Below are 12,405 nucleotides of genomic sequence, written 5' to 3' on the forward strand. Positions count from 1 at the left end.
TAATAGTGTAGCTACTCGTGTGGGGTGGGAGTAACTCTGTTCGAAATACTCTATAGGTACTACACCCAAACCAACTGAAACGAACATTTCACTCGAAAAGCTCAATGTGTTGTAGGGGAAACAGGAAAATTGTTTGGTGCGCCTACTCATGAATTGTGGTCTTGTAGAAAATTGCACCCATATTGGGAGTGAGTGCTCAAAACTATTGAGGAAGTGTCGGGGTTCTGTATAGCGAAATGCCCAGAGGTGATAATGTTTGCACCATCACCCAACCATCCCCTCCCTCCCCCCCCAAACTCCCCAGCCCTGCCCTCCTCCACTCCTTTCCCCCAAAGTAGAGGCTTCAAGGAACTGCTATGTCCCAAGACGTGTTGCTTATTCTTGAGGAATCGAGATATTCGATGATTACCACAAGACAAAAAAAGAAATGATGCTCAAAAGAAATGAGCATAACCGATTTAGAATGAATTGGAGAAACAATAGACGTACAGTGTCATAAAATATCCACACTTCCCAAAAGTGAACACTAATGAGAATGAGATGAGGATGAGGTGCGTGGGTGGCCGAATTGGGGTTCTTTGTTGTGCCATGGTGGAGTGCTTTTTGTTTCATATGCAAAAAGAATAATGAAGCAAAAATATATTTTACCTAAAATGTGAAATCACGTACTGCCCACTTTTGTTTTTCAGTATTGCCATGGCAACGAAAGAAAACATGACGTCGCAGCGTGGAATGTTGAAAACCATACAGAGCAAAATGAATACGCTGGCAAGTATCCTTTTCTCTAAAGCCATGCTGTGGAATGGGAAGATGGGAACACACTTATCTCCCTAGTTCTCCTAGAGCTGAGCTGTCTACGAGCTGCACGTCACGACACTATGTCTCTTTGATAATAAATTCTAGTGTTTTGTTTTATTTTTTTGTAGTTGGTGTGGTGGAGTGAATCAGTCTGCATGTTTTTATTTCGAGTTTAAACGTGCTTGCTGTACAGAACAGGGATGTTTTAGACAGCAGGTACTGGAACAGATGCTAAGGAGCAGAGCTGGCCCTGCTGGTGGTGGTTCATGAAATATTAATAGTCTCGACTATCAGAAAGCAGCATCTGTTTGAGTCCAACTCTGAGCATTCTGTGCCTGCACACAGTTCCCAGGGGATTTGTTCCTGCAAGATACATTTAATGGTATATTCATGTTTACTTCATTTCTTAATTTCGTATTGTTTCAGGGAAAAGTAAAACTAGAGCCTAATTAGTAACATACAAATTACAATGTAAAGTTGTTACCCAGTGTTAAAATACGTCCCCACCATTGTCTGCCCAGTCATCCAACCTCATCTTTCCCAAGACCTTATGCTACCTTCCGAGTGAAGAATCCTCATTGGTCCTGCTCTACATGAGGCACTCTGGTTCCAGAGGGAGGAGGATCACCCTAGTGTGGCATTCAAGAACAAGACTCCAGCACTGGCCAAAGTGGCTTACCGCTACAGAGGCTTTGGCTCCTTGAGGCCGTAAGCCTGGTGTAAATCCCTTTACTCAATTGTATATGAATCCTTTTATGCTTTCAGAGATATTGGTCATGTGTGCTTTAAAATGCACTAATTGGTACGCTTCTCTAAAAGATTAATTTGAAGGAATCCTTGAAAATCTTTAAAGCGTACTCACGTTTTGGTCAATGTTACCGGCCCCAAATGAACTCTTCGCCACATATTTTCCCCAGAACCCACTGGTTGGGAGAACCCCTTAACCCTCTATAACATGGTCTTTTCATTATGTCAAATTTGGAATATTAACAAATATTAAATTTTACAAATCTTCCTTAAACACCCAACCCTGAGATTAAAGAAAAAAAATATTTCTTGGTGATTCATCCTTTTATCATTGAAACAGTGTGTTATTGAGGAAAGCTTAATAAGTTTGAGAGGGGGAAGCCAAACAATTTCTTGCTAATTGTTGGTCAACAGGGTTAGTGAAGGAGAATTATTTTGGTGCCCACCTTAGCTACCGCCTGGAGAAGTGATGCGAAGCAGGTGAGATGCCCCAGCATGACATCCTGTCTTTTATCTTAGAAGGTTTCAGTTTTTCCTGAAAGGTGGCAGGCAGCATGAATGCGGAGCAGTGCGGACTCCTGGTGTGAGTAATAATGTGTGTAGTGCAAAATTCGAACACTTATCTGGCAATCCTGACAATTATAATTCTTCAGTTTGTTATCATCTTAACAAAGTTTCTCTCAGATCGTTTTCCCGCTGTGAACAACTTGATTCAGAGGATCAATCTGCGGAAGCGACGGGATTCCCTCATCCTGGGGGCTGTGGTCGGCATTTGCACCATTCTTCTCTTGCTCTACGCCTTCCATTGATGGAGAACAACCCCCATGAACTCTGCCCCCTCCCCGGCACAGCTGGGAGCGGGAAGGATAAAGAAGTTTGTCGGCAGTCGAGACACCTACATATGAAGACTGGAAGCCAAACCCAGCATCTTCCAGGATTCTGTTTACATCTTTGTGAGCCTTGATATAAAACATTCAGGCCAATTGATAGAGCGGGGCTCCAAAGCATTACTCTGTAAATGGGATTCATCCAGTGTACGTGGAACACCCACATTTTTGTTTCAATTTATTTTAAGTTATGGATTTTAAAGAATTGTAAATTTACTCCTTCACCTTCTCAACGGCTGATTTTACCCAAATATATGAATCCCATTTATAGGCAAATACTGCTGCTCATCAAATCTGACAAGTAGTTTTTGGCTTGCGATGTCACAAGGAGAACTGTGGACACAGCATCTGCCTTTCACATCCCTCTTCCCAGCATGGCAGAATGGTTTAAAGAATGTAAAACTTATTGAAGCAATTCATTTTTTAGTTTGTAGGAGAATTTGAAACCAGGCTGAGAGGAAGAGGTATGGCCATGGCCATTCAATTCTTGTAGATATGTAATATGTGGCACAGATCTCACTCGCGTGTATTCCTCCTACTGCTGTAAGATAACTGGGATATTTGTGCTATCTTGATTAGAATACAAATGTTATCCACAGTCCCAGCAGTATGGACTTTACAAATTTCTTACTGCATTTCAGGTACACAGAATGGGGGGAAATGATCAGGGTATGTGTTTTATTGCCCTCTGAAAAAGAAAAGCTGCATATGTACAGTAAGCACCATGGTTTTAAACCTATTTACGTAAAAGCAGAAACCTGTTCTTCAGTTTATAGGAAGCAGGATCAGTGTCTGTTTGTATAGATCAAAGACCTGTGTCTAACCACACACTTCAAAGACCTCTCAACTCTGAGGGTTCTACGCTGTGCAAATGCACAGATTTCTGGTAACTCGACGCTGGCAGTCTGTTTCAGAACTGACTCTGTCTTCCTTTAATTTCGGGCACATGACTGCGTTTCTGCACTCACACTAGTGGAAGGCAATCGATATACATTCTGGAACTTGTTTTTTCTGCAGCATTCACATTTAGTAACAAAGACTGATGGAAAAATTTAGATTTGGTATAGTTGTAAAAAGCGGAGTCACATGTTACTACACAGCTTTGTGGGCAGGGCTAAATTAAGTATTTGAAAAATCAAAAGAGAGGGGGGAGGGCCAAGAGGAGCAACACTGTCTTCATTGGGTGGCTGGCAACCAATTCTTTATATGTAAAATAAATGAGGCCTGCTGAAATAAATCTAATTGTTCTAGGTGGTAGCAGTGCTTATTTAATCATTGCCCAGATCTGTTGACTTACGAGGTCCAGTTCATAATGAAAATTGAATACTCTTTATACATGTATCACCTTAAGAAAACTTTCAGTGCTGTACATTATGTAACTGTACGGTCTTTGTTCTGGGTTAGATCCTTTCTTGGTTGGAAGGCATATCTGTTAATGTTGTAAAAATAAGATTTCTATATTTTTTCCCCTCTGGCAACGTTTGTTGGTTAACTGGAAACCCTCCAACCTTCTATTTAACAAAGCTGTTCTGAAGGCAAGACAGTAACACATGAAGCTTCAGTAGACTTCAGTTCCCCTTACCTTACTGCTTAACTCGTTGGCAATCAAAATATTTTGTTTACCATAAAGAATATTAAGAGCGCCACTTGGTAGGACATAGATAGCACTTTAATGATAAGGCTCATTGGAAGGAGATTTCTCGTTGAGGTTTACTTCCTTTGCTTGGTTGGTCTCAGGGAGTGGCTGCTTAATATAGTGTATTGTGTGTCAGCAGGGTTCAAAAGATCACTTCAAGGCACTTTCCTATAGTTATTTCCAATGAGAAAAATCTTTTGTCACCCTTCACCTGTCTCCACGTTTTGTAATTGTCATAAAGGGTCAAAAGATACATATTCTGAATACGTGAAATACTGCTGGAGCTGGTTTAAGAGGTTGTGTACACAACAGCACAATTTCTTTTTTTCCTAAATAATTAAACATGTGGCATAAATATGCATTGGTATCCTCCTACCGTTGCAGATACCAGGGACCATAAATTGGTGAAGTGTGTGGGCCACCTCTTGAAGATGTGAATCACTTGCAGAATTACCGGCGTCAGTGCACTGCAGGTTGCCGCTAGCATCCTGGTCAGTTAAGCACATGCTGTAATCTGCAAATGCAGACAGATTCTGTTGATAGCCTTTTGAAAACTAGCGTGTGGGGAATGAGATGTTCAAGTTGCAGTAGACCGCACCAACATTAGCTTTGCATCACCATTTATTTATTTATTTCCTGGATGAGTTCAAGACATCTCTGTGCTATGAACAAGATGTGACCATGCTCCAAACCCCCAAAAAGTTCACTCTTTTAAAGATATTGTTCTTGAAATATGTGCTTATACCGAAAGTATGATCACCGCGGGATCCTGTTTTAATGTCCCTATTTTGATGATTATGTGGCCTAAACTTAGATAATGAACTCTAAGGATCATTGCACCCCAAGTGTTGGTACATTGGCGAGAGACGTTCGTGGTGAGCTCTGCTACATGTCTTGAAGTAAGGTTCGATGATATCAAAGCATGACAATTGCTGGCACCTCATCAAGCCCTTGCCTTTTCGGTGTTAAACTAGTTTCTTGTGCCTGTGTTTGACACTTATTCTCCTACGTGTTGCCTTTGTGGCTTGTGCTTTTCATTACTGTCACTCACTGTGAATCATCTATAAGTAAAGGCTCAGTTGTTTCTCAAATGGAAAGGGAAACTGATTTGCTTACTTCTGTTGGAGGGGATACATATTTGCTGTAATCGCTCCAACAATGTTGTTTTAAGAGACAAGACAGTTTGGATCGAAGTGATAAATAATTTGTGTCATTGTCTCCCTAAAATGTGCATTTTTTCTTACATTTCTAAGTTTCCCAAGTTAGCGTTCTGCAAATCAGTGTTAATAAGAGTCTAATTTTCTGTCCTTCAGTACGGGAAAAAGGACATTTAATTTCATGCACTTACACCTGTGAGTCTGTGTTAACGAAACGTAAGAAGAAAGTCCACACACCGATAGATTGGTTTGTAGAAGCAGTTGTCTGAATTATTAGGCCCTGTTCTGGTAAAATATCATGCCAGTAACTAAGCTATCCAATGAGCTCTTGATTCCAGAGGCAAAACTGGTAGGACCTTTTCTACGTTTTTGAAGGGCTGAATTCCTCAACAGCTGTGCACATGAAATTGGGAGGATTAGGTTGATCAGTAAGAGTGACTTCTATGTGCCTGAAAGTTCGACTTTTTGAAGGAAAAAATGCCCCCATTTTGAAGTGGTCGCCAATGGGTCACACTAACTCTTTTGTGTCTGCGTCTCTTGCTTTGGAGTTTGTGGACAGAGTTCCAGCCATGTTACTGATGTAGGAGTGTGCTTGGATCTTAGAGGACGAGTGAAATGGTTCAATTCGATCCCATGTCTAAAGGTAAATCTCACATAACATTTTAAGATCGTTGTAACTACTTTATAACCCCCTTACACTGCACTTTTTAATTGTTTACTTCTAAATTGGTTTATTGGGACTTTGCTTTATTTTATTGCCTCTGTAAGTATTCCTGCTGTTTCACCTAATGTCTATTTTCCATGTGTATAAGAAAAGCTTTTGTAATGTAATTTAATAATAAATTAGAGATCTAAATCAGCGTACAGATTTCTGATTTTATTTTCTGCTTCCTGAATTGTTCTTGATAATGTTTTCTGTGCTGGAAAGGCTCGAGTTTCTCTACCTCATTGTCACACCGTCAGCCAGGGGGTGGAGTCTAGTCCCAATAGTTAGTAGATCAAGTCCATTATTATTATTGGATTCTTATATAAGCACATAGCTACCCTGTACCAAGGTGGAAGACTAAACAGCTTCAGGAGTGATACTGAAATTAGCTAGAGTTCGAGGCATGTGGGCTGCTAAATTCATATCTTAGTATTAGATCGCCACCTAGTGTTGGGTCCGGATGATCGCACATTGTTGTCCTGGAAGAGTCTTCGAAGTATCCTGAGATGGGTGGCTCCTCGCCTGGACTACAGTGCGCATGGGCATCGGCTCCATCCCCAGATTGTTTTTTTCCGCCATTGGGTTCGGATGCGGTCTCGACGTCTCTCCGTCGGAACCGAATAAACATCTAATTTAACGGCCAAAAGGCTTTGGGTTCTTTACGTCGGTATTGTTTGCGTACGGTCTCGAGTTCTTCCGTCTCTCGGAGCCGGAATCAGCGGAGTTTTTACTACTCTTCGGACATCGAGGCCTTCTCATCGCGACTCGACACTAAGTTCCCAACATGGAGCGGAGCCCGTTTAAGCTCTGTCCGCTCTGTGGGTCCAAATACCCACATATAGACGTGCACCCGGTCTGTAATAAATGTCTTTCGCCAGACCATGACGAAGGAAGTTGCAGGGCCTGTGCGAGTTTCAGGTCGAAGAAAACTCTCACGATTCGGCGCGCGGTGCGCCTTGTGGCCAAACAGGCGGCCCCGGATCCAGAAAACATCTTCGACGACCAAGAAGAGGAGGACCGGAGCCATCATCTTCAAATCTCCCCACCTGAGACGGAGGTCGAGGCTGATCCGGAATATGACGACGACGGAGTCGTGGGTCAAGGCCTTGAATACGTCGACGAGGTAGGGGACGACGATATGGTTTATGGGGCCGCGGAAGATAGCTCAGGGGACGAGCTATGCCCCGAAGTTGAAGGACATCAGGAGAGGGTCGCGGGATCGCCTGTCGGCCTTACCCAAGACCCTGTAGCGCAAGCCACGGCCCCGCCTGCTGGCCCGGCCACGGACATACTTGCTGCGCCGAGGGTTTCGAAACCGAAACTGAAAGCAACGGTCTCGACTGCACCTAAAATGGCCGAACCGAAACCGAAAGTCAAGGACTCACTCGTCCCTAAGATGGCGGTCGCAACGGCAAAAACAAATAAACCGGCGGCCTCATCGACTCCGTCGACCTCCGGTCCGCAGAAGCCGAAGAAACACGGCGATTCCTCAGGGTCAAAATCGGCGCCGGAGGAGAAATCCTCTAAGAAGGGTGGCACGCACAAGACAAGCGCGCCGGCGCAGGCAAAGCCAGCCAAGGCAACCGACACAGCCCCGGCTCCAACGGGGACATCTGCGCATCGCTCCAAGGACTCGGGGTCGGCGCCGTCCATCCCTCCAAAAGACCAACGGAGCGTCGCATCCGAAGGCAAGGCCGCCTCGTCGGTGCCAAAGACATCGGTCACCGACGCATCTCTCGTGGCTGCTTCACTACAAAGAATTAGGGAGAAGGCTCTTTCTTCGTCGACGCCAACGCCATCGACGCAGAAGGCGGCAGACGTCCCGGTCAAGCCAGCAAGTAAACTCCTCTTCCTTCTACCGCCAAAAGTGGCGCCGAAGGCCTTCTCATCGAAATCGACGCCAAAGAAGTCGGAATCTTCTACGGCATCTTCGGGTCAGGTGCTCGACCCAGAAGGGGATTCGGAGTGTTTCATAGACGCGGACACGGGGAAGTTAACCCTTTACAAAAGGAAGATCACTTCGCAGCCGGTGGAATCCTATGTCATCCCCCTAAAGAAGAAAAAGTTTCCACAGGACGCCTCAGGCCTCATGGAACCTATCCAGCCTCCTCTGGGAAGGAGCCCAACACCGTCTCCAGACCACTCTGAAAGTGAGGGCTATGGTGAAGATGAACAATACACGTTCCCAGTAAATGAACCTGATGCACAGCCAGATTCTTATTCTGTCACTGGGGACCAAGGCACCCAAGATGTGGGACAAGACCCACAGACTTTCAGTACACGTGCATCCCCTACAGAGGATTCTGCAGGTTTTCATGCACTCATTGAGAGGGCAGCTGCTAATCATGATGTGGACATGCATGCTGACCCAGTTGAGGAAGACTTTCTATTCGACACCTTTTCAGTTTCGGAAAGAACTGTAAAGACCCTGCCTATGCTCAAAGGGGTCCTCAAGCATGCTGCGGACATCTTTAAAGAGCCTATCAGGGCGAGGGTGGTCAACCCACGTATTGAAAAAAAGTACAGACCAGCGCCTGCAGACCCTGCATACATTCGAGGACAGTTGCCGCTTGACTCCCTGGTGGTAGCAAACGCACGCAAGAGGGCCAACTCCCAAACAACGGGTGAAGCTCCTCCCCCGGATAAGGAGTCCAAAGTGCTAGAGGCAGGAGGCAAAAGAGTGGCTGCACAGGCTGCCAATTTCTGGCGTATTGCAAATACACAGGCACTACTGGCACGTTATGATAGATCACATTACGACACACTAGAGCAGATTGTGGAACACCTGCCTCCGCAGTTTCAAGAGGGCACCAAAATGATTATACAAGAAGGACAACTGATCTCCAACGCGGCCATAAAGTGTGCACTTGATGCCGCGGACACAGCCGCTAGGGCCATTAACACCAGTGTCATGCTCAGAAGACAGGCTTGGCTCCGCATATCGGGGTTCAAACCTGACATTCAATCAACCATACTTAATCAACCAGTCAATCCGGATAAACTGTTTGGTCCAGATGTTGACACCACCCTGGAAAAAATTAAAAAAGACACTGAAACTGCTAAATCTATGGGAGCCCTACAATCACAGCAGTTTCGTGGCAATAATTTTCGTCGCTCAGGTGCCCGTGGAGTCACCAGAGGACAGTTGGGTCAACAGTCACAGTTCCCTAGAGGTGGAGCACAGTCCTCGTACCCCAAACAAAACAAGAGGGGCTACAGGGGAAACAGCAACAAAGGACGTGGCAAAGGAGGCAACAATTCACGCTCCTCTGCCCCAAGCAACCAGTGACTCTCTGTCACTGCCCCCCGACCATTTAACACCTGTCGGGGGGAGAATACAGCAGTTCCTGCCCGTCTGGATCAACATCACCACAGACAGGTGGGTGCGACAGCTTATCCAGTACGGTTATTGTCTAGAGTTAAAGTCCACTCCCCCCAACATTCCACCAAGGCAAAGACCTATGTCCGCAGAGCACTTGCACTTATTGCAGCAGGAAGTGTTGGTGATGCTGCAAAAAGGGGCAATCGAGCTCGTGCCAGAGGGGGAGGAAGGAACAGGGGTTTATTCCCTGTACTTCCTCATTCCAAAGAAGGACGGATCTCTCAGACCAATTCTGGATCTCCGTCCCCTCAATCTGTACATACTGTCAGAGCATTTCCACATGCTTACACTGCAACAGATCCTTCCTATGTTAAACAAAGGAGACTTCTTAGCAACCTTAGATCTCAAGGATGCTTATTTCCACATTCCGCTACATCCGTCCCACAGAAGGTACCTCAGGTTCACTATCCAGGGCACGCATTATCAGTTCAAAGTCCTACCCTTCGGAGTCACAACTGCCCCAAGGGTGTTTACCAAGTGTCTGGCGACAGTAGCAGCGCACCTCAGGAGGCAGAACATCCATGTCTACCCCTACCTCGACGACTGGCTCGTTCAAGCCAGGTCGGAACAGCAGTGCGCCGCGGACATGTCGACTACCATTCACCTCCTTCACGACCTGGGTTTCTCGTTGAATTACCCAAAGTCACACCTTCAGCCGGCACACGTCCGGCAGTTTCTGGGTGCGACAATCAATACCCTGACGGCCAAGGCGCAACCAAACCAGGTCAGGATAGACGGCATACAGTCTTTAATCCAGAAGTTCAGACCGGGACACTCACTTCCAGCAAGAGTGTTCATGCAGTTGATAGGCATGATGGCCTCCTGCATCTTCATAGTCCCTCACGCACGGTTGCATATGCGCCCGCTCCAGGAGTGCTTAGCAAATCAGTGGACACAGGCTCAGGGACAATTAACAGACCTAGTGTTGGTTACCAGTCGGGCATACAACTCTCTGCATTGGTGGACTCCACACAACCTTTGCAAAGGCCGACTGTTCCAGGAGCCAGTGCCACAGGTTATCCTGACAACGGACGCATCTCTCCAGGGATGGGGAGCTCATCTGCTCACTTACACGGTGCAGGGACTATGGACGACGCAGCAGCAGAAGATGCACATCAACTATCTAGAACTGATGGCGATCTTCTTGGCACTCAAGTCCTTCATTGTACATCTGTGCAACAAGGTGGTGTTAGTCCGGACGGACAACATGACCGCGATGTACTACATCCAAAAGCAGGGAGGCACCCACTCACCACAGCTGTCTCACCTGGCTCAGAGCATGTGGAAGTGGGCCATTCAGAGGAACATCTTCCTCATGGCAGAACACCTCCCAGGGAAGGACAATCAGATGGCGGATCTGCTCAGCAGATACAGTCATCAAATGCACGAGTGGGAGATACATCCATCGGTACTCCAGCCGTACTTCCAAAGGTGGGGTCGTCCAGACATAGACCTGTTCGCCACAAGGGAGAACGCAAAATGCCAAAGCTTCGCCGCCAGGTTCCCACACCCCCAATCGCAGGGCAATGCGATATGGATGAACTGGTCAGGCAAATTTGCTTACGCTTTTCCCCCGACACCTCTGATACCACTGGTGGCGAGAAAACTAAGGCAACACTCGATGACACTCATCCTAGTTGCTCCGACGTGGGCGCGCCAAGCCTGGTACACCACGTTCCTCGAACTCTCAGTGGTGCCGCATCAAAGACTGCGCCTCACGCCCAGACTTCTGACGCAGAACCATGGAGAAATTCAGCATCCAGATCCGCAACAGCTCAACCTAGCGATCTGGCTCCTGAAGTCTTAGAGTTTGGATACCTCAACCTACCTCCTGAATGCATGAACATCATCAAGGAGGCGAGGAAGCCGTCAACCAGGGCATGCTATGCCGCAAAATGGAAACGTTTTGTCATTTACTGTGCAGACAATGACATAAACCCGCTAGACGCATCTATCCCTAACATCATTTGCTATCTGTTACACCTTTATAAGTGCAAGCTAGCGTTCACTTCTATTCGGATACATCTATCCGCCATCGCAGCTTACCTTCAAAATAGGCAGCACCTCTCGGTCTTCAGGGTGCCTGCCATTAAAGCGTTTCTTGAAGGTCTGAAACGAGTCATTCCCCCAAGAACACCGCCAGCTCCGGTGTGGAACCTCAATGTGGTCCTCACCAGACTGATGGGACCACCATTTGAGCCAATGCACTCGTGTGAACTGCAGTTCCTAACGTGGAAAGTTGCTTTCCTAATTGCTATTACATCACTAAGGCGTGTTAGTGAGCTGCAAGCGCTCACAATACAAGAGCCTTTCATCCAGATTCATCCAAATAGGGTAGTGCTACGTACTAACCCCAAATTCCTTCCAAAGGTGGTGTCACATTTTCATCTCAACCAAACTATCGATTTGCCGGCATTCTTCCAGAACCCACAAACGGTGGCAGAAAGAATGCTCCATACGTTAGACGTACGGAGGGCATTGATGTACTACATAGACAGGACACAACACTTTAGGAAGACGAAACAACTCTTTGTTGCCTTCTCACCACAACACAAAGGCAACCCAATTTCCAAAGCTGGAATAGCCAGATGGATTGTTAAGTGCATTCAAATCTGTTATCATAAAGCCAAGCGCACTTTAACAATACCCCCAAAAGCACACTCCACACGCAAGTTGGGGGCATCCATGGCTTTCCTAGGAAACATTCCTCTAGAGGACATTTGCAGAGCAGCCACGTGGATTACACCACATACCTTTACAAAACACTACTGTGTTGATGTACATTCCAAACAGCAAGCGGCTGTAGGGCAGGCTGTTCTCAAGACACTTTTTCAGGTTTCTGCAGCTGGCACGGGCAACCGCCGCTGATGGAGGGACTGCTATGTATTCTATGCTAAGATATGAATTTAGCAGCCCACATGCCTCGAACTGAATATGCTACTTACCAGTATGCATCTGTTCTTGGCATGTAGGGCTGCTAACATTCATGTCGCCCACCCTCCTCCCCGGTGCCTGTCGCAGCTGCAGATATACTATTGTATTCAATCATTAGCATGGACATCCTTTACACTTTTCACTCCATCCTCTGCCAC

General features: G+C 46.2%; 1 protein-coding gene across 1 annotated transcript in view; it reads left to right on the forward strand.

Annotated features, from left to right (window-relative positions):
* GOSR1 (golgi SNAP receptor complex member 1) overlaps positions 1 to 6,085 on the forward strand; it is a 591,443-nt gene extending 585,358 nt beyond the window's left edge. Inside the window, exons 8-9 of the mRNA XM_086951506.1 lie at positions 690 to 772; positions 2,230 to 6,085. Of these exons, the coding sequence (XP_086807632.1) occupies positions 690 to 772; positions 2,230 to 2,354 (208 nt within the window). The 3' untranslated portion in view covers positions 2,355 to 6,085. The remainder of the gene's footprint in view (positions 1 to 689; positions 773 to 2,229) is intronic.
* The last annotated feature ends 6,320 nt before the right edge of the window (positions 6,086 to 12,405 follow it).

This window comes from Lissotriton vulgaris, unplaced genomic scaffold (genome assembly GCF_964263255.1).
Source record: "Lissotriton vulgaris unplaced genomic scaffold, aLisVul1.2 SCAFFOLD_863, whole genome shotgun sequence".
In the NCBI taxonomy this organism is placed as follows: domain Eukaryota; kingdom Metazoa; phylum Chordata; class Amphibia; order Caudata; family Salamandridae; genus Lissotriton; species Lissotriton vulgaris.